General features: G+C 42.8%; 1 protein-coding gene and 1 long non-coding RNA gene across 13 annotated transcripts in view; one reads left to right on the top strand and one right to left on the bottom strand.

Moving 5' to 3' along the window:
• Positions 1-22,692, top strand: part of LPP (LIM domain containing preferred translocation partner in lipoma) — a 311,612-nt gene that overhangs the window by 174,263 nt on the left and 114,657 nt on the right. For 8 of the 11 annotated variants that reach the window (XM_057427444.1, XM_057427446.1, XM_057427441.1 and 5 more), the window contains one exon: positions 17,074-17,748. The exons of 1 other annotated variant lie outside the window; for it this stretch is intronic. In XM_057427444.1, coding sequence (XP_057283427.1) covers positions 17,074-17,748 — 675 coding nt within the window. The remainder of the gene's footprint in view (positions 1-17,073; positions 17,749-22,692) is intronic. 2 more of the 11 variants (XM_057427448.1, XM_057427449.1) reach the window with 2 other exon arrangements.
• LOC130608954 (uncharacterized) lies at positions 8,291-17,725 on the bottom strand. 2 transcript variants are annotated; one of them, XR_008974680.1, is made up of 3 exons: positions 17,596-17,725; positions 9,468-9,636; positions 8,291-8,493 (listed from the first exon to the last, which is right to left on the bottom strand). It is a non-coding gene; the product is annotated as an uncharacterized LOC130608954 (long non-coding RNA). The 2 variants fall into 2 exon arrangements; XR_008974679.1 differs by lacking the exon at positions 17,596-17,725 and adding an exon at positions 13,906-14,032.

The following is a 22,692-nucleotide window of genomic DNA, read 5'->3' as shown; positions in this document are numbered from 1 at the left end:
GGAATAATTAAGTGCATTTAAGTTCCAAAACTATTTGGAGATCCTCAGGTGGAAACTCTGAGGTTCTGAACAATTTACCATTTTAATTGTCAAATTTGATTTATCCAGTCAGCATAGAAGGATTTAAAAGGAATTTTTGAACAAAAATGGGTTTGGGATGGAGAACTAAAAAAGCAATAAATTTTAAGTAGCAATAAATAGTTTGGCATTTGCCCTGGCGTGTGAGCAGATGTAGCTGCACAGAAACCACTGGAGGTTCACCTGCTTTTAGTCAGATTTAGGCATGGAAATCTGTTATTTGTGAAATAAAGAGCATAGTTTTGAGACACAAATGCAAATGGGCCAGTAGTGTCATTATCTGGGCCTGTAAATTCTCGTCTAGAGCTTGCAGGGCTTTTCCTTGGGAAAAGGGATGGTGTCTGGGTGCATGGGAGCCCTTTCCCAGCTCTGGTCACTCTCTTTTGGAAGTATTCAACACACAGGGGTCCCTGCCCAAAATGTCAAGACATTGCTCTATAAAGGTGAGTGGTACCGAATTCACCTGGCAGCCAGCTGAGTTGGAGCATCTGGACACTGCTGTTTGCTCAGTGCTCCCTATGCAGTGATGGGGAGCAGCTGGGATGGGGCTGCTCCTGCCTGCTCCTTGGTCTGTGCAGGATGCACATGTGCTCCAGCCGGGGCCTTGTCAGCACCGTGCTGAGACACGGGTTCTGCTCACCAGCCTCCAGCCAGAGCACGTGCACTTTATTAGTGAAGGCATTTTGAAGGGTTTGATTCTACCTCTGACTCAGTCCAAAGCATCCCCCCAACAAGAAGTCCCTCACCCATGACCAGGGACACCTTACCCTGAGGCTTTCCTTTAAATTTAAAATGCAATACCTAATTCCATTGATTTACAATTTCCAGTGTAAAAAAAAATGTAAAAGCCACCAGCAGCAGCCTATTCAGGAGTGGATGTGGTACTCCTTGGCTGGACTCTGCTTCTTGCAGAGGTGACGTGCACAAGCAGCATTCTGTTGCTTTATTTACCTAGATAATTTTCAGCTTCTGATAGAGTAAGCTGCCTCTGAGGGACATGGACTCTGGTGACCCACCCATGAGGTGATGGAAGCTCTTAGCAGAAGTGTCCATCAGTTGGCAAGGGGGACCCTGGGGCTTGGGAAATCACCACTTTCCTCCTCAGGTCCATGGCATGTCTACTTAAGTAAATAATCGGCCATCTTATAGTTACCATCCTTTGGTTACTTTAATCTGCATGCTGGAGCTCGCAAGAGCGTATGGACAGGAGGTGGCTGTCTTCTGTTCCATCAGCATTTACAAGCAGACTGGTGATGTTTCTGTATCAGGACTGTGCCTGTTCATTTCAGGGCCATCATAAGAGCTTAGCTGTGGTCTGAGTCCCTCCTTTTCAGCTTTATTTTTTTTTTTGGTTTCTGGGTGGTTTTATTTTTATTTTTTTTAATATTTGTCAAAAATTAGAGTTAGATTCTGGTCTGAAGGGTCTGTCACTGACCTGGTTTGCTGAAGGAGAAGTTAGTCTGGCTCTAATGAGCTCAAGTCAGATAACAACCACAGTGCAGGAGGGAAAGTCCCACTGAAATTCCCTTCCCTTCCTCACAAGTTTCTGTGATTTTTTGCCTTGAGTGTGTTGCCTTAGAGTGTCTGGAAATTTTCATTATAGGTGAGCAAAATTTCAACTCATTTGTCTACCAAATTAGAGCAAGGCAGGGGATGAACAGTAATAAAATCCCTCTTTGTTGAAACAGACCCGTTCTTGCTCATTTGGAGAAAAAGTAAAGCCTCCTGTGTTTGCATGTGTTTTGATTTTGATGCTGCTTGAGCTTGGCCCCTCTCCTCTTTGAAGTCCTTGGGATATTTGTATCTTATTCCAGTGGCAGGGGGAATCCATTGGCAGAATTTGGTTTAGCACCATAGGGATTTATTTTTATTTTTTTGTGGGGGAAACAAGGGTTGTTTTTTTAACCATTTTTATTACTATTTTTATTGTTCTAAAGGAAAGTTGCTTATTATCTCGCAAACTTTTATCTGGTGCTGAGTCATAGAAGTGAGAGAATGTGTAGGCGTCTTAGCATAAGAGAGAGTAATTCTGTCACTTACATTTACAGACAGTTATGCTTTCCAGAAAATTTTTTTTTTGTGGGTTGCAAAAGTGATTAATCTGCTGCTGAAACTGTCAAAGGAGGCTTTCTGTTTAAGAATTTTTGAAAGAAAGAGAAATCTGTTTCTACTTATAGGAAATAATAAGGTAGAAATTGAAATTTAAAAAAAAAAGTGCACTGAAAGAGCAGACAAGAAAATGTTCCCTTTCATAATGATATTTTTCATTTTTCTTTTTATGTACCTATCCATCTGTCTATCAGCCTATATATCTATCTGTATGTCTCATGGAAATGTCGTGTGGACTTTGATAGATACAAAACTAAATACAGTAGAATGATGGCTGAGTTCAGCATTATCGATTCCAGCTGTTAAAAATATCATGGGATCAGTTTAAAATAGTTTGTATTTCATCTTTTAAAAAAACCTTATTTCAGTTGCTTCTTAGTTTTTCATCAGGCTGTTTAGCTTTTATCATGTTTTGTGCTTTTTCTACAGTCTTCAAACCTACTCTTTTTTAAAATTGAAGTCCAAAATCCTTAATTAAATACTTCTCTGCAGCACTAGTAGGATAAGTTATTTCTTTTTTCTTTATTTCTTCCCTTTTCCTTCTTTAGTTTTTTTTAACTTTTCCTTTAAAAAAAAAAGGTAGTTTTTTCTTTTATTATTAAAAATAGAATCTATTACAGCTGAAGCAAAACCTTTACTACTTAGTTTTATATACCCAGTGGTGAAAACTGTAGCGCTGTTGGAAGGTTAAAGAGAGTTTACTTGGTTCAACCAAATTTGTATAGACCATCAATATCAACAGCACGATCCGCTGTGATTTTTGTTTGTTGTACCCATTCCTAAAGTCAAACTGGACATGAAATATTTAGCCTGGAAATTTAGGTTTTTTTCCTAAGAAACTAGGCAGTAGTGTGTTCAAATGATCTTACAGCAGTGTATGGGTGGGAGTACAAAAACTTGAGCTACTTTCTGCATAGTGGTTCCCTTTATGAAGATTATGATATTCTGTGTCTGCCCAGCAAACGCTTTTTGGGGAGCTTACAGTGTAGCTGATACTGTGTGGTTAGTTAGAGGCAAGGTAGCTAAAGCAGGATGCTGTGCTGCAAGCTGTAGTTGTTGCAAGTACCCTTGGATTGAGAAAATGAGTGCTCATCATCTCACCTTCCAAGGAGAGCATGCAGGGCAGAAGGGATGTCCTCTCGAGTTGAAACCTTCAGCCCAACCCCAAATGTCATGTCTGCTTGCTTGCTTTGGTTAGAAGGGTGGTTTTGGCATCTCCCTTGTCCCTGCTCTAGTCAAAATGTCTGCTTTCCTCATCTCCCATTTTTTGCAGCTGCCCTTTTGCCTCTCCCAGCTATAGTCGCTTCAACTATGGTCCTTTGGCCTTCAGCAGAGAGTGATTTGTACCATGTAAGACGAATATTGATTTTTATATCACATGGCCCATGAGGCTTTGGAAACCACATTTTTTTTTCCCGTTAGTGTGGTTTATCTCTAGCTTTTAGGAAAAAATGAGCTTTGGGTCCCGTGAGATTTCCTGTTTGGGGTGAATGGGCTCTGCATTTAGATCTTTTCGCTGGAAAGCCACGTGCTGCAGCTGGACTTCTAAATTAAAGGGGGAAGGGAATTAACCTGGGTTAACCTAAGTTTAGATAATTCTGTTGAGAGGCCAGTGACTCATTTAGAGAATTCAGCAAGTCCACAAGGGCTAGAATGATACTTCTGAAAGCTTATAGAATGTCATTGCTTTGTGTTTTAACAATTGGGTCCTGCAGTGAATTCTTGTGGGTTGTTGTGGAAAAGAGATTTATTGATGACTTGTGATGCCAGAACGTTTGCTCTGTGAATGTTTGTTTTTGTCTTAAAATATGAATACGTCACGAACCACAAGGGGAAAAAAAAAGAAAAAAAAAAAAGATGCATTGCAGGCTACAAATAAAATACGATTTAATCCTGCCATAAATTCATACCCAGACCTGAATTCTCCCCACTCCCCTCAAGTTCAGGTCTGAAACTTAATTTGACCTGTGACAAACAAGAATGAAAGCCACGACACTCTGTTTTGGATCCAAAATTCCTTGCAGTTTTTTGGGCGTCCACTGCTGAGTTTTGGAGAGCGCTGAGCTCTTGTTAGAATGTTGTTGAATCCAAGCTGCTCAGAAGGACTAAATTAATACTCCCTAGTCCAAGGGTTTTTAGCATTTAGCACTCCTGCCCCAGGGTTAGAAAGTCACTGTTTCAAATTCTGAAGTTAAAAATGTCAAAATCAGTTAGGCTATAAATCCCAGTAGCCATCAGTATGCATTTATACATCCACCACAAGGAAGGAAGTGAAGAGAGAGGGAGGATACCTCTGTTTGTTTTCAATTAGCATGCTTGTTTTTAATTCCTAATGCAAAAGTGTTTGTGGACGGGTGCACAGGTCAAGATGCATGGCTGGCTTAAGAGCTGGGCTGGTCGATGCTGTTGCTGTTATGTGCTGAGCTGAGTGCCTCGAGGCGCTAAGGTTTAGTCCAATGCAAGTTATATTAAGCCTCGATTATAAATTTCATTTGCTTTTGTTCAGGTTGCAGCAGTATGAATTGCCAAGATCTTAGATGTTGAGTTTTTTGCAAAGCAAATGATTATTGCCTGGAGCAGGTTAGATCTGCAGGATTTGTTACAGTTTGCATAGAAACCCTCTGCTGTATTCCCAGTGGGGAGAAAACCCCTCCAAATTCAGAGACAGTTGTAGGCCAAATCCTGATCTGCAATAGCTAGAGTGTTTGGAGTAAATCTGCTGGAGTTAACAGATGTGCTGAAGCTGGCACCAGTATCACTGAGATCAGAATCTGGCTTGATATAAGGCACTTTTTAAAAAATGTAATTCAGGCAGCAAGAAGTATTAAAGCATATTCTGTGACTGTGATAACCTCAACCTAATCAGGTAAATGTTTGGTCTAAGAACAGCGTAAATGAGGAAAATTATAAATCATAAGGTAATCAGACTCATTAGGTAGTACTTGATGACCTATTCAGCAGTATCAGTCATTAAAAACACAGTCTTGTGTTCTGGTTAAGAATGAAGAGAAGATATTTTTGTTCTTTGGTGTTTGTTTTTTTTTTGTGGTTTTTATATTTAAACTTAAAATGGCTATTTGTGGGTTTGTTTCCTCAAGGCATATTTATGAAAACTGGATTAATTTATGATGCCATTTGCAACAGAACAAGCCTGGGGAGGCCATACATTTGGCATTGCTTTACACAGTCTTTTTAGGGCAATACTGTTAATGATTATAAATTTTTATCAGTGTGTCTTTTGAGTAAATACTTTATTAACCATACATTTAATATAATGATATGTTCTCTATGAAGAGAGGAAAATAGTGATGAAACTGATTATTCTGAATTAATACTTTAATTTAAAAATACTCTTTCTGTATTGTTTTATACTTGAGTATTTCTGTGGTACAGATGGCATTTTTTCTTGTGCTATAAATTAATGTGCATTCTTTCCCTTTCATGACTTGTTACAGTACTGCCTTGGTGTTTTGACAAGACATGTTGCAGTGGGTATGTTCTGTGTATCTTTATGTATGTGTTTATATACCTATATAATAATATTTAAAAGCCACAGCAGGTGAAAGAAAACTTTTCCAATCAGGTTTCTCAACATCATACTTGGAGTCTGCAATATTGTGGAAAGACTAAGGTATTTCAGTCAGCAGTGATAACCCAGGCAGACGGGTAAATGAGGGAATGTTCCACTCCATTTCCCAGAAGGAGTCGTCTGGGAAAACAGTTAAATTTGACCTGTTGTTGGAGCTTGTCAGCCTTTTGGAAAGGTGTACATTGGACCTAATAGGAAAATAACCTCTCTGTCACATCTGCCTGTCTTTTGTGGTTTTTTTTGGTTGAGCTGTAATCTTTTTTGGTGAGGCTGTATAGTTTTTCTCTGCTGCTAACCACTCAAGTTACTAACTTGAATCATTTTGGAGCCCACTAAAAATATTGGCAGATGACGGTGGGTTCTGGACCTCAAGTGAACCGTAAGAAAGCAGATGTTGTATGAACACAGAATTGTTCGCTGATGCTTCTGCTCTTCTGTATGACTGTTTGCAGAAGCTTTAAAATGTGGGGAAAAAAAGAATAAAAACACATGGCTTTCACAGGAAATAGAGACAATACTAACATTTGAAAATGTTAATGCCCTCTGGAAGAAGAATTTTTTAAATTGGGTTTGATAGAGTTTTGGAATTTGGAAAGATAAATAGGTTATAAATGCAAGCAATGCAGCAAATAATTGTAATTGTAAACAAATTACAAGTAACAGAAACTAAACCAAGTCGTGTCTGAGTGCATATGTATTTCATATTATTTTATTTGTGCATATGCACACTTTTTATGTTCTCTAGAATTAATAAAGGAAGAAAGCTTGCATACTCTGTAAACACTCTAAAACTCCTTTGCAATTTAGTAGGAAATGAGAAGCTTTTATAGAGTTTTTGGACTGTTCTTTAAATCCGTTGTTCAGCACACAATAGAAAATGATAACTTTTCCTTGTAGGTAGCAAAAGACTTATCCAGAGGACTCCATGAATACATGTTCTTTGTCCTGTCACTCGCAGGTGCACATCCCTTCCCCTCACACGTCTTCCATTATACCTTTTAAATCCATTTTTTTATAATCATGATGTACATGCATGGATAGCGGCACAATCTACATAACCCTCTAACCTGCCCATATTTATTATGCATGTGAGCTTCTTTTTCATTACAAATAGCAATTTATAAAGGGAAGGAAAAAATGTTTTTAAGTCTGTGGACAGTGTAATTATGATACTTCAAGCTTCACTAGCTTAGTAATAGCAAAAGTCATAAAAATACTTGGCTTACCCAATGTTCTTATTTATAGATGTAGTGGGGGCTTCCCCATTGTCAGACAGGGCAACATTTTGCCTAAATTAAGCAAGGAGACTTGTTCAGGCTGTTAGAAGGCCCAGTTTGCTGAATGGAAATGCTTTGGACATTCCTGTGAAGCTAAGCCTTAGAGAAGGTGATCATTAAGGAGCTCAGTTTCCCTGCTCCATGCACATAGTGACTTGTCTTCACATGGTTCTGCTCTACCCTTTTTGTGGTCTTCTGTTCCAGGACCGTATTCAGTAGTTCTGCGTTTTGATGTAACCAAATGGCTGTGGCACACAGCTCCTCACGTAATTTATTGCTAGAGTTGATGTGCCACTGATTCAGCTAGTGCAAGGGGCTGCCATTGCATGTTCCTGAGGTCCAGACTGGTGCAAATTTGTTATTTTAGTGATGAGAGTGGGAAATTACAGAAATATCCCAAGATGAATTGGGTTTAAATGTCAGAAAACATTTAACTTCTCATGACTGGCATCTTCTGGAATTTTTGACAGCTATTTCTTGTGCTGATAGCCGATATTCTTGTAGATGAAGTTGCTATGGCATTTGAACTGGTCAAGTGGAATTGCTTAAATAGGAGAATTTTAATCATAGCTAGCCCTTTCAATGAACTAAGCTAAAATGGTGGCCTTTGACTGTCCAACAGAGCTTGAAGTATTCAGGTAAATTGTTTGCACGTCTTTTAAAACTGGTCTCTCACATAATCCTCCTCATAAATACGATGATCACTCAGCAGAAAGGGAAAAACGCATAAAAAAGTTCATAGCGGTCATCGTAGTGATAGTATTGGGGTAAACAAATAAAACATTAAATATAAAACTGGAAAGGAAAAGCAAAATTCTTCCCTGGCATAACACTGTTGTGTTTTGGAGACCAAACTTTTCAGATGTGTTCAGGCTCTTTGGAATTAATGGAGTGTTGGAAAGTGGAAACCCAGATTGCCTAAAACACTTGACACCCATACTGAATGCTGAACCAAGGTGTGTGTCTATAACTGCACACATCACTTCTGAAAGGAAAAGTTTTCCCGAAGAAAATATTAGAGGGCAAGTTTATATCACCTTTTCTTTTGTGCACCACCTTCTCCCTTATGTTTCAAGCTGGGCCATCACAAGGAGTACAGAAGAGGTTGTGAACAGAAATGTTAACAACTCTGTTGACTCCTTTTCCACCTGCGGTAGCAGCTGAAAAACAGATCAAAGCTCAGAAGCAGTTGTGTTCTTGTAATGCTTTATGGCATCTGTAAGGTATTCTCTTCATCTGAGAGCCAGAGATGAACACTTTATTAGATTTCTTCTCTTCTTTTGGTATAATGCTTAGGAGCAATCCATTTGAATACCTTGATAGCTTCTGGTGATCAAGCCAGCAAGCTGAATGCCATATAAACACGTCTGGGAAGTATGAGTATGACTGCTGATCCATGTGTAGCCCATGCCTCTGTGACGTACATTTGTCAGCTGTAAGCTAGAAAAGAGAAAATTATGAAACTATAAAGAAAAGCTTCACCTGATTATAAGCATGTTTTAACTGAGGGTTGTAAGGCTTTGGAGCTGACTTCAAGATTTTGGACCAGCTTCTAAGGGCATTTTGACACCTAAAGAAATCTGTGTTTGTAACTGAGCTGTGTGCCCTGCTTAGCAGCAAGTGCAAAGTGGACTGACGTGTCCTCAGTGTGTTTTGCCTACTATCTGGACATTATAATAAAGGCCAGAAAATCCTGAATATTGAAAATGCATCAGGTATGCTGAACAGGAGAAGTGCATCTGTCCAGAATCTCTGGACATTCAGCAACCCAGCTGGAGCTCTGCAAGGACTCCAGACGTCTGCAAGTCCCAAATGAAAGGCCAGATTTCTCTTTTTCACCTAGATATTAATTCAGACTAAAAAAGAGGATATGTTCAGGGGAACCTGGCCATACATTATCACTAGCAAGGCAGCTTGTTCAAATACAGAATTTGAAGTCAGCAGGAGTTAGATGTGTCTGCGCATCAAGAAACTCCATAAAATGCCTGTTTACATTTGCAGGTACCTAAAGGCCCAAGTTTCAAAGCACAGTATTTGATTCTTCTCTGAGGTTATCCTTCCCAAATTGAGGGGGAGCTGGGATCTCAGGCAGGAAGGAGGATCAGCCCAGCTGCTACTCCTGGCAAGGCAGCAGCTTCAGTTCCAGCAGGAGTCACTGTTCAGCACAGAGGCGGAAAAGGAGGTGTGGAAGGGCAGCCCACCCATGTCACCCCCCCTTCATACGTGAGAAGTGCATTTGCAGCCTAGCTTCTGGGTCGTGCATCGGCTGCATGGTGTGGCAGGATCCTGACTGATCATCTGAGCTACTGGCACTCAGGAGTCTCCTTGGTGCACATCACTAGCTGAGCTTGAGTGGCAGTGCACTTAATGCACGGAAAAGATATCTGTGCTTCTTACAGTCACATCAAAATTACCTGCTTATTGTGGAATTTGTCTCCACTAACTTGTGCTGTCTAAATATTCAATGACTTCTCTTGGCTGTTTTTATGCTTCTTTTACAGTCAGTGGAGTGAAGTAGATTCCTCCAGTGGATGATTCATCTTCCCTATTTTAGGTTTCAGTATTAGAATGGGATAAATGACCCTGTAGAGAAATATTTCACAGAGAGAGCTTTAAGCACCTCCAGCTAGTCAAGGTGAGTGCCAATCCTCTGTGTTAGGAGAAGCCAAGTTAATTTTCCACCTTTCAAAGCCACCCAGGCTTCCAACCACCACCAGCACTGATACTTAAAAGTTTTCAGCTGGCACACACCTGAGCTCCCCTGTGTTTTAGTCAGGCTTGTGTCTGTGGACCATGAAGAAGAGTGGCCAAGTTGTGAAGAGAGATGCTGCACTGGCACTGTGAAGTGGCAGCCCCCTAAGAATGCTGCACCCTGTGTTCCATCTGCCAGTAGTTGCTAGCTTTCTGCCTTTCGAGGAAGAAGGGTTGTTTCACTCCTATCCTGAGGTAAATAGTGACTGAAATGCTTGAAAAAGGCAGCCGTAGATAGAGCCATGGTTCTAAACCCCTGCTCTGCAAACCCTGACAGTCCATGATCACTCCTAAGGTAACAAAGAAGAATTCAGTGAAAGGTAACTTAAAAACCCGTGTTTATTGTCAGTAGATTAACACTCTCTGTAAAGGAGTTTGTCTCTCCTGAAAAACAGTTGGGGGCTGCCGAGCATAAAGGTTGAAAACCACTGAGTTGGAGTAATGTGTCTTTATATGTGGTAATTTGACAGCTAAAGGGCTAAAGCTATTCAGCTGTACCTTTATGAAAAATGCCTGGAGAATTGAATAGAATGTGATAAACTTCATGTTGGCATTTTTGATCCAGTCTGTGAAACTGAGTAACTGAAGGGATTCTATAGAAAATACTCTACAAATGCACAAAATAAAAGGAGAATGAAGTAATTTTCATAAGAGTTCCAGCTGATCTTATAGAATCATGCTTATGCTGTAGATTATAGTTATTGTGTGCTTTCTTTTCCTTAAGATTTAACTCTGACAAAAGGTAGAATCATAGAACAGTTAGGTTTGGAAAGTACCTTAAGATCATCTAGTTCCAACCCCCCTGCCATGGGCAGTGACACCTCACACTAAACCGTGTCACCCAAGGCTTTGTCCAACCTGGCCTTGAACACCGCCAGGGATGGAGCATTCACAGCTTCCCTGGGCAACCCATTCCAGTGCCTCACCATCCTCACAGGAAAGAATTTCTTCCTTATACCCAGTCTAAACATCCCCTGTTCAAGTTTTAACCCATTACCCCTTGTCCTGTCACTACAGTCCCTAATGAAGAGTCCATCCCCAGCATTCTTATAGGCTCCTCTTCAGATACTGGAAGGCTGCTATGAGGTTTCCACACAGCCTTCTCTTCTCCAGGCTGAACAGCCCCAACTTTCTCAGTGTATCTTCATACCGGAGGTGCTCCAGTCCCCTGATCATCCTCGTGGCCCTCCTCTGGACTTGTTCCAACAGTTCCATGTCCTTTTTATGTTCAGGATGCCAGAACTGCACACAATACTCCAGGTGAGGTCTCACAAGAGCAGAGTAAAGGGGCAGGATCACCTCCTTCAACCTGCTGGTCACGCTCCTTTTGATGCAGCCCAGGATACGGTTGGCTTTCTGGGCTGCAAGCGCACACTGCCTGCTTGTGTTCATTTTCTTATCAACCAACACCCCAAGCCCTTCTCTGCAGGGCTGCTCTGAATCTCTTCTCTGCCCAACCTATAGCTGTGCCTGGGATTGCTCCAACCCAGGTGCAGGACCTTGTACTTGTCATGGTTAAACTTCATGAGGTTGGCATCAGCCCACCTCACAAGCGTGTCAAGGTCCCTCAGGATGGCATTCCTTCCCACCAGCGTATCAACCAAACCACACAGCTTGGTGTCATCGGCAAACTTGCTGAGGGCGCACTCAATCCCACTGTCCCTGTCAGCGACAAAGATGTTGAACAAGAGCGGTCCCAACACCAATCCTTGAGGGACACCACTCGTTACTGGTCTCTATCTGGACATTGAGCCATTGACCACAACTCTCTGTGTGGCCATCCAGCCAGTTCTTTATCCACCGAGTGATCCATCCATCAAATTGATGTCTCTCCAATTTAGAGACAAGGATGTCGTGTGGGACAGTGTCGAGCTCTTTGCACAAGTCCAGGTAGATGACATCAACTGCTCTACCCCTGTCCATCAGTTCCATAGCCCCATCATAGAAGGCCACCAGATTGGTCAGGCAGGATTTCCCCTTAGTGAAGCCATGCTGGCTGTCACCAAGCACCTTGTTGTTTTTCATGTGCCTTAGCATGCCTTCCAAGAGAATCTGCTCCAAGATTTTGCCAGGCACAGAGGTGAGACTGACTGGTGTGCAATTCCCTGGGTCATCCATTTTCCCCTTCTTGAAAGTGGGGGTTATATTTCCCTTCTTCCAGTCGTTGGGAACTTCACCTCAGTGCCATGACTTTTCAAATATGATGGCCAGTGGCTTAGCAATTTCATTCACCAGCTCCTTCAGGCCATGAGGATGGATTTCATCAGGTCCCATGGACTTGTGTGTGTTCAGGTTCTTAAGATGGTCTCGAACCATATCCTCTCCTACAGTGGGCCTAGGATCACCATTCTCACTGTCCCTAGTTTGCCTTTTATTCACTACATACCTATAGAATCCCTTCCTGTTATTTTTCACATCCCTAGCCAAGTTTAATTCTAACTGGGCCTTAGCTTTCCTAACCTGGTCCCTAGCTTCCTGGACAGCATCCCTGTATTCTTCCCAGGCCGCCTGTCCTTGCTTCCACCTTTTATAAGCCTCTTTTTTCCTTTGAATTTTCCTCAGCGGCTCCTTATCCATCCAAGGAGGTCTCCTAGCCCTCCTGCTGCACTTCCTTCCTGTTGGGACACAATGCTCCTGAGCTTGCAGTAGGTGATCCTTGAATATTAACCAACAACTAAAATTACAGGTGAATTTCTGTAGAAGAACAGCTTTAATCCATAGTATGTATGTGATGACTTTTTAGTCGTATACACTGCATTTAATTTAAGATCTTATAAATAATTTCTACAGAGTGCAGAATCACACAGTCAGGATTTTGGGTTTTCCCACCCAGGGTAACTCTGAATCCAGACACTCAGCTTTGACAGTCAGATCCCTAGGATAGCACAGGTTTATCACAAAACCCTGGATTTCTCATACAAGAAACTCATGCAAATGTTTATAATCTTCCAGTGCAAGTAAGAAGGCAGGGCAGGAGTTACCAAGCAAAATGATTCCCCTGATGGTTACACATGGTAACTTTTTTAAGGAGAATTCTTTTGGTTTTTTTTAACTCCCACATTGATTGAGTTTTACTTGATTTTGTCAGTATTAGTTCACCTTTATTTGAACTGCTGGGTAATTCATTTGTAGAAGAGGCAGTACGTTTAGGTACTTCCATCGGTGTTTAAACAAGGCTCTTGTGCTTTCCCCATTTAAAAAAAAAAATAAAAATAAATTTGTATTACAATGCTTGTGGTAGATCAGGTTCTGAATTTAACTCCTTCCTACTCTAGTTTCTCTTAACAACTCTGCATTATCAGCACCTGGGGTTTCTAGTTTACTCTCTTTGCAAATATTAATTTGCAAGAAGGGGTTGATGGTAAGTAGCGTGGTTCTAATTTACACTTGTGAAGTGTGTCAGACAGTTTCCTGTAGTGCATGGTGAGCAGAGGAAAGCCAGTCTTCCTCTGAAAACAGCCCTTAGAGTGTGTCAGAGAGTGTGTTTGGCTGCAATAGTCACTTGCAAATGCAATAGTTTTGAAATGAGCTGTCCAGGAGCTGCTGGAGTAATGGTTGCCTGTACTCCTATGAATCCACTCCTCTTCTTTCTTTCGCCTATTTCTACTTGTTTTCATACTTCTGGGCTATCACTTTGAAGTGCTTTTGGATGCGTCTACTTCACTACGCTAGTACAAGTTCTGTGGACTCATTCGGATGAAACATCTGTGACAGTCATCTATTTTGCTAGGACTGCACACAGTGATACAGGTAGCCCTTCCCAGCTTTATCTTCATTACTCCCTCTCTATCTACCAGGCATCTTTATAGCCTCAACTGTCCCTCCTATCCTCCTAGTGCCTTCCAGACATCTGTTGAAATCACTCTTCCCTGTGGTATCTAAGTACCCTTTTCTCAACCTTCCACACATGCTTGTCCTCAGAGGAGGAATCTTGTCCATAGTTCATGTGCGTTTATAAAGTCTTTCCTTAATCCATTAATAATCTAGAGGTTTAAGCCTGGGGTGATACTTGAGTGCATGGCTGGACCTACAGAAGGCTGGACTGTGGCCATCCTTCTCTCTTGCAGGCAATAGGGCAGCGGATTTATGGTGATACTTCACCTGTGCCCTTGGTCAGGAGCTGCAGCCAGGTTGTGTCCCCATAAATCATAAGTGCTCCAGTAGTGTCAAATTCCCTCTGACCTGTCCCATTTCTCTGCTACACCACGTTAACTAGCCTTGCATGGTCTTCCTCCCCCTGAAGCCCAGATTTCATCACACTCTTGCCCAGCACCCTCAGAGGAATTGAGAATGAGTCACAAAGGGTGCCTCTGGGGACTCCTACCGATGCAAACTTCCTCCTCCTCAAGGCAGCCTGTGGTTTGAATGCCACAATGCAGCCGGTACTTGTTAACTTGAGCCTTTTCTGTAAAGTTGATGGCAAAGCTTGGTCTCTGGCCCAGGCACCTGCAGCTTGTTCTTCCTTCACTGGTGCAGGAGAGGAGACTCTCAGCTCATTCTCTTTGTAGCGTCAAACATAGGAGCTGCTCAGAGCCTTTCAGAGTGCCAGTCAATAGGCAGGCAGGTTTTTGAGAAAGCAGTTATCATTCATTCTTAAGGTGTGCTCCAGTCCAGGCAGGAGACTGGCATCAACACATTAGGTGAAGTGACTTCCATTACAAGAGCTTTACTAGTGGTCTGTCACCTGCTTCCACGGTCTGTGTTCAGAAACATAATATGTGATAAATAGGGCTCATTTATGTTGTTTTGGTTTGGATTTTCCTCCCTCATCCCTGATAGCCCATTGTCTTTAAAACATTATCTACCTTCTCCCTCTTCACATGGAAAAGAAAAATGCTTTTCTGGTGGTAATTACACAGTGCCGCATTGTGGACCTTTCATCCCATTACAGTAAGTGGACAAACTACTCTCATTTACAGGAATGAAATAGGTGAGGAAATGGGAAAGTTTCTCGCACTCCCAGGCATAAATGCTAAACTGATACGTGAGAATAATTCTGACAGAAAGCAAATTCTCTTGCTAGCAATGAGTGCTGCTGCAGTTGTGCACGGACAGAGGAATAGACAATTTCTTGTTCCTTACCAGGTGTTTCAGAAATAGAAAAATCAGACAGTATTAATGGAGGGCTACAGACCTTTAACTTGTCTCTGTCTGTGCCGTTCAACTGAGACACGCTTCAGCTCTTCCTTGTTCTCAGTTTCAAAATCTCTTCAGTCTGTCCATGTACTGCCCTGTACTACTGGATCTGTTGGCAAGGTCAGGATTTTAACACATTGAGATGTTTTATTCTCCAGCAAAAGTTTGCTGCCTTATTGTTCCCCACCTCTGTGTACACACCTTGTTCATCTCTCAAAACAGACTGATGCTCTTACTTGCCTAGGGTTCGGTTTGTTTTGGTTTTTTTTTTCTCATTTATAGTGACTCTTTGTGGAAGGTTTACTCTCACGGAAGGTTTGCCCTGAAGGTGTAATTGCAGGGGTAAGGTCTCTAACAATGCATCAGCTAAAATGTATTTGGACATTAGTGGGAAGAGCTACCAAATGGGTAACAGAGCTTTGCTATTCCTTTGCTAGACTTGCTTGTGGGCTGTGGATTAGAAGTTGAGTGACTTGCACTTACCTCCCTTTTCTTCATATGTGGTGATTGCCAAATGGGTGGGGGCGTCTGCCTTTATCCCACCTTCGGTGGAAGGTGAATTTGGTACCCTTGGAGGCCCAGAGAAATGGGTGGTTGAAGTCCCTTTCCAGCCACTGGCACGGGTTGGTTTGGCAGCAATTTATTGCCGCCACCTGCTGACCAGGCAAAGGATTTCTCTGGTGCTGGTAGAGCTTGTGCTTGAGGGTGTCCCAATGAGCCTCTATCCCTCCCCTGTCCAGCGATCCCAGCAAGAGGGTGATGGGGATGTAGGGAGAGGTCAGGGTACTTGCGTAAAGCAGGAACGCTTGGGAGCAAATGCAAGATCAGTCATCTAGGTAAATGTGACAACCACTGGTGGGGGCTGAGCTGGTCTGACTTTGGGCTGCTTATAGATTATCAAACTTTGGGTGCTATGGATTATCATGGGTGAGATCAAGCCCAGGAATTTTCAATGATAGATAACCTCGTATAACTATGTCACTAAGTAAAACAGCAAAGAAATACTGTCAAACTGTCTTCACTTTAATGGATCTCTGGATAGGAAGGCAGGAAATTCAGGTACTCTTTCAGAATAAAGGAAAGTAGAGAAGCAATAAATTTTATCTAATCCTGAACTTCAAAAATTTGAATTTGCTCTTCTTTGATTTACTGAATAGACTTAAATGTCATCTTCAGTGTTCTTCAGGAACTATTTCACATTGTTAGCTCTTTAACAAAGGTGTCCTTTCATGCTGGTGTTTTTGGAGGTGGATTTTAAGTAAGGGGCAAGACAGACAAACAAGTACATTACACAGAAGTATGTACAATACCTATTAGGACAGTGTCACTGCGCTAAATCTTTATTTGGTGGCCAAATCACAGGAAGTGGTGGCACTTGTTGTTAGCCTCTTCTCTGGCTGATGTGCCTGGTGTGCTGGTACAGGGTTGTGTAGCTGCTGTGGTGGGAGCTGACTTCTGAAGCTCTCAGGAATCCTTACCCACTTTTTTCCCTTTAAGGAGCTGTGTGAAACATTTGCCTTCTCTGGGGTCACTCCAGGCTTTCAACCAGCAGTGCTTAGAGCAGGGACAGGGACATCTCCATATTTTGCTTTGATCTGTGTTAATTCTTAAGTTTTGGAATCTGGTTTTAGGCCATCCCAGTCTGCTGCCTCCTGCATTGTTAAAGAAGCTCTGGTATTGAGGGCCATACCCTACAAGTGCTCTAGAGAGGCAGTGATTTTCATGTCCCTGTAGAGACCGTAATCTCATTTTCTGTCTTGTTCAAAATACTCTCATTTTTGCAGGAATGGATGGGTTTTCCCCTAGTTGTTCTCCAGTGAGTCTCCCTTTTTCTTGCATTTGTTGGGATTTAGTTTGCTTGTTTGGAGGCAGAGGAGAAAACTCCAAGGAGAAACGAAACGCTGTGCACGGCAGTTCTGCTGGGCTGCCATGGCGCCGTCCCTGTTTTATCAGAGAAGGAAAAGGTTCCTATTACCATTTTATAATGTGTGGTCGCAGGTGCATTCCTGCTTTCCTAAGCAGTTTGAGTCACTGCACAGATGTTACTGTAAAACCCCATTTCCACTTAACTCCTCACTGCTTGACCTGACGCCCCTCCTGCTGACGCTGTGGCTCTCTTTTCTTGCTCCCTAGGGCTCTGGCACCTCGAGCAGCTCCGCTGCCACCCCTCCATCTGTGTCCACCCCTGTCACTGGCCACAAGCGGATGATCATCCCCAACCAGCCTCCCCTCACGGCCACCAAGAAATCCACCGCCAAGGGCCCGGGGCAGCCAGCACCCATCCCGGTCACTCCTGTTGGCACCCTGAAACCACAACCAGTGCCGGCCCCCTATGCCACAGCCTCTACCCCCAGCCGCCCGGCCTTCAATGTCCAGGTGAGGACAGCGCAGCCCAGCCCGCACTACCAACCACCTGCCCCGCAGCCTGTGCACTATGGCAGCCTGGGGCCCAGCCAGTCCTACACTCCCCCGCCGGCCCGCCTGCCCAGCACCCCGCAGTATGGCGCTCCACAGCCCCACGGGCCTGACTATGGCTATGCCCCACCGCCTGCCCGGCCCTCGGAGCCTCCCTATGGCTATGCACCTCCACAGGGCCGCTACCAAGACCCCTACTATGGGGGGTATGGGGGGAGGAACGGCTCCGAAGCACCCTACATGCCACAGAGCTCCTGGAAGGCTGAGCCAGCGTATCCTGCTAGTAACACCGTGGGTCAGGGTCCTCCTGGGCTCTACCAGCCAACCGGCACGAAGAAGACCTACATCACCGACCCTGTGCTGGCCCCACAGCCACCTGCGCTGCAGCAAAAGGTAGGAGATGTGAGTGTTCACCAGACTTCCTGGAGGAGTGGAGAGCCACAGGGCTGAACATGCCCTGGGACCCTCCCTGAAAGGCAGCCTGGCGGGGTTCAGGGGCCCCTGCAAAGGCTTGGGTAGGTCTCCCTCTGCATGGCTTCTTAAAAGCTGGAAACAGGGAACTCTTGTCTGCTTTGAAATGAGGCTTTTGTGGGGACATGGAAACACTGCCAGCCTTGTGCAGGGCATCACGTGCGGGGGTGTGGCATCACCTGGCGGGCAGAAGCGAGGTTTCATCCCTCTGACATGCTGTTACCATCACAGTTCACTGGCCATACCTCCGTATGGCATTGTTACACTTGGGTCCTTCCTTCCAGTCATACCCAAGATCAGATGAGAGACTGGGAACTCCATGTGCTTGTGGACAGCTCTGTTCACCAGACAAATCCTTCCTTTTCTTAGGCAGATAGGAGGTATGCAGAGGCTGGTTTTGATTGTGGTTCAGAGCGATTTCAGAGGTTGACCTCTAGTGTGTTGCTGTTCAAAAATCACTTATCGCTGAAACCACATGGAAATAAGTTCCCACAGAGCTCAGCTCTGATTTTCCTCTCAAGTGATGGTACGCTGAGGTGGCCTCTATCCACTTGAACCGGTACCTGATCCTTATAAAGAGAAGCCAACTGAAATAGAAAGCTAAACTGGTCAGCCTGGTTTCTCTGCCCAAACTGATGCTGGCTGGCTTTTGTCACTTTTGTTGGTGGCTGTCCCCGTCATGGCCCTGGGGACACACAGTGCTTTAGCTTTGTGGGAACCTCACAGTGTATGATGAGCTTGGGCTCCACCAAAGGGTGAGGACAGCCAAGCCCAGGCAGGAAGGCAGTGAACCCATCACTGCTCAGGCCCACCCTGGCTCATCTCAGCGGCTCATCAGATTGTGGGTGCTCACAGGGGAGGGCGGAAAAGCTTCTGACACATAGCAAAATGTGTGTCCTTTTGGCATTTTCTTCACTAGCAGCACACAGACTGTTTTCCCTAAATTTGAGATTTCCTGACAGTGGGAACTTTTGAAGGCAAAGACGTTTCTTCAAGCAGTTTAGAGAGGGCAGTACGTTACGGAAGTCTTTGAAATATTATCTACTAGCAGCTAAGAAACTGCTTTTTATCTTTTCTTCCCCTTCCTTACCAAGGAGCTAGGAGTGGGAAGAGAAGTAATAAACTCTCGGCTGTGCAGGTATTTGGTATAGATCTTAGATTGGGAAGTAGTGAAAGGTAAGAAATCTGCACATAGCCTTAACTGGTGTAATTGCTGTGGTTCCAGTGGAGTCACTCAGGAAATGCTGAGGTACAGCAGACCCATATTTAGGCTTTTATAGATACAAGTAGGCTTATATATAAAAAAAATTGAAAAACTTTAGTTCACTCAGCATCTCTATGGAAACACAAATCATCTCGAACCACAAACAGCGCAAGCCTGTTAGTCTCATTTGCATTACAAAGTTGGAAGGACAATTTAATTTAGCTCAAGTTTGGGGTTTCATGTGTGCATATATATATTTATATCTATATGTATATATAGATATATCTGTTTGTATGTGTGCACGTGGCATTTGGAAATACCATGCAGAAGTACTTCTTACGTATCTCTATAAAAATAATTTCATTTTTTCTGCAAACCAGACTCCCTTTCATTCCCTACCAGCTTGCTAAATATCTGCATTATTACCTATTTCGCTTTTGAACTTACAGCTCTTCTCTAACATACTGGTGGCAGACTCTGCTTAATCTCTGCTTTGTAACATATGTAGTGTAACTGGTGAAGAATTGAAGTTGATCTTAACAGGAGATGCTCGATAATAAAACACTGTATATTTTGCTAGTGAAGCAGTGTTGTCCATTTTTACCACATGCTCTTTTTTTTTGCAGAGTAACTCATTCATAAAATCAACTTTTTGGAAATACTTTATTTAAAGGAGAAAAAGAAGGAAGTTTATGTTAGAACAGATACCTGATAGGGAGAATTGTCAGTATAATTTGACTTGTTGGCTACAATGTGGACTTTAACGTGTTTCCTACATACTGGCTTCTGCATTTCATTGTGTTTTGCCTTTTCAAGGTTGGTTTGAGGCCTTTCAGTTAAGGAAATTGACTTGAGAGCCAGGGTGAGAAGTGGGCATTAATGCATATCACGTAAAATGCAAGAAGACCTTTAGGAATCTTTCTTTTTGCAAGGGAATGGTCTCGAAATATAAAACAATTTCTAATTGTGTTCAGAAAAGTGCATTCTTACTTTTGAATGTATTCTGTGTGCAAAATACTAAGGATGTTGTAACAAATCCATCTCAGATTAGAAGTTCGTGGTCCTTAATTCTAATGCATGATCCATCACTGTGAGAGGTAAAATTTTTCATTAAATTTATTTAGGGCTTTTAAAGGGTAAAAAAAAATAAAAAAAAAGGAAAAAAGGAAATAGTCTATATTTTGCATTTTTGGCTAGGAATTGGTTCATGGTACTGTGGCTCTGTGTTTTTTGCTTCTTACTAATCATGTTGAAGTCGCTGCTGATCCAAAATAAATCTGGATTGGTATGGGAACAGCAAATAATCTGTACTGGTTCTTAAAGCTCGCTGAGAACAATGAGTTTTACTCATACATAGTGCTGTGTTGTATTCTGGTCTTGAGCCAGTTATGGATGTGAGAGTCATGCATGTGAAATCTCTGTGCATTTTAGCCTTTTGTATCACCCTGTCTAGCATTAATGCCCAAGTCCCACTTAGGAAATTAACTGGTGGAATGCATGTCCTTATTTAAACCTTCATGTGCCTCAAGGGCATTCCTGACCAAAAACCTCAGGAGCTGTCTCCTCTGGGTGGTAGGTGGTGGGGATTTCTGTAGGAGCAGCAGCAGATTTGTCATGAGACCATCACAGAAACATGTGGCGTGACTGGGTGCTCTCATACTTTTTGCCAGCGATGCTGTGCCAGTTCAGACCAAGTCAAAATCTGAAGCCCCTCCCAAAGGCCAGAGGGCATAAGACCATGGTGACTCATTAGGTACACTGATTTCTGGCACCAAGATGTCCACAGCAGGAAAAACAAAATGGCAAAGCCAGTTTCTGACATGGAGAATGCCTGCAAGTTTGCCCTGTGGCTAAAATAGAGTTGACAAAATTCCCACCACTGACCAGCTCAGCTATCATCAAGTCTTTCTGTGCTGGACTGCTTAAGATGCCAAACATCCTTGTCAAACTCTCATATCTCTAAAGAGGTCTAGGTACTTTCACTGTTCTTGGTCATGTTTGAGTGTTTTTGAGACACTATTGTGTGTACCCCAGGTGGCTTTGTGGACCTTTCAGGGAACTCATGTGTCTCCTGGTATATTTGAGGGGTGGCCACTGTAGACAGCTGGGAGGTCTCTTCTTCCTAGATCTCAGATCCTCTGTATTCTCCTTCCTCTTTCTGAATGTACTAAAAGGCCTGGGGAACCACATTCCTTTGTAAAGGGACCTGCACATTTTCAGCATCCAGACTGGATGCCATTGAAATCACTTGAGATAGCTTGTGGGTTTGGTCCAGAATGGTGGAAATCTTAATGAAACCACTCATCTCTTGAGAGCAATCTGCAGATTTGGGAAGAGCAAAAATTTCTTGTAGCTCTGATTTACTGCAGCATCCAAATCCATGCTCCTTTGCTGCGGATTTGCTGGTAGGAACAAGGGAGCAGTGTCCCTTTGGTAGCTGTGTCTGTTCTTACTGACATGGTACAAGTCACATTCCCTGTCCCTCTTAGTTCACACCAGCCATGAGTCACATTGTTGCCATTTACACATACACAAGTATTGGTGCATATGGAGCATGAGCCCTTCAGTGTTGTGTACTGTTAAGGGCTGAGGCAATAAAGTAGGAAGACAGCTGGAAATTAGGAGGTAAAATTAACAAGACAGCTTATGCATTTGGCATGATTTAGGTGGTGGTGGCCACTCATGATTAGCAGACCTCAACCACTGCTGGAGGTGGTGTTTCTTTGCAGCCTGCTGCCACCAGCATTAGCATGGTCTCGTGAAACTTGCAGTGTCCAAGAGGGGACTGTGACAACTTACTTTTTTCTCATTTTACACAGCTTTTGTCAGCTTTTCCACTGATTTAATACCTGTGATGGAGGCATTCGCTTGGAAGTTTCATTTTTGCCTCACCAACATCTGCTCACCAGTGTCCTTTGCTATGACTGATGCACTTCTCTTGTACTGGTTTAATAATTTTTACAGCCTACCATCTCTCACATAAAGTAGATACCTTTGGCACTTGCGTTTGAACTGAGACTAATGCTCTTGCTGTTTGCTGTTAATCTAGCGACTGTTCTCTGCAGATGAATAAATGCAATATGCCAGATTCCCTCCTGCTGTCACAGGGATATATTTTTTCTTAGCATTGCTTTTTGCTTGTGGGGAAAGGCAGGCAACTTGCTGTGCACTGTCTCCCTTTGTGTGTATTCTCCCCAAAAATCTCATATCTCCACCCAAGTGTCCTCTTCCCAAAAGTCACTTATTGAAAATTTCCACTGTATGGGATTCAGAGACTTTGTAAAATGATGGTTGAAGTTGGTTTTCTATCACTGTGAGACAGTAGCTTCCCCTACTTTTAAAATACGAAAATAAAGCAAACCCAAATAAAATGAAAAAGAGTTACCTGAAATATTCTACTTTGGCATTTAATGAATTAAAAAATACATAAAGCCAATGTAAAATGAAATAAAAGGTGAAATTCCAAGATTCAGAGTTGAATTTGCGATTTCAACATGACATTTCAAAATTTCCAGATGAATATGCAGTTCCTTTCTACTCTGAGAATAGCAACAAATGTCAGAATGTTGACATTCTTCACAAAACAGTAATTCCAAGTTCTAACCAGCACTAGCTGCATATCAGCCGCTGACTCTGTCATTGCTTCTGGGTGGATTAAATTA

The sequence above is a fragment of the Pezoporus wallicus genome, unplaced genomic scaffold, assembly GCF_028554395.1.
Source record: "Pezoporus wallicus isolate ANWC-B61680 ecotype Strahan unplaced genomic scaffold, APGP_CSIRO_Pwel_v1 scaffold_7107, whole genome shotgun sequence".
Lineage (NCBI taxonomy): Eukaryota > Metazoa > Chordata > Aves > Psittaciformes > Psittacidae > Pezoporus > Pezoporus wallicus.
This window is presented reverse-complemented; position numbering and strand designations above follow the sequence as displayed.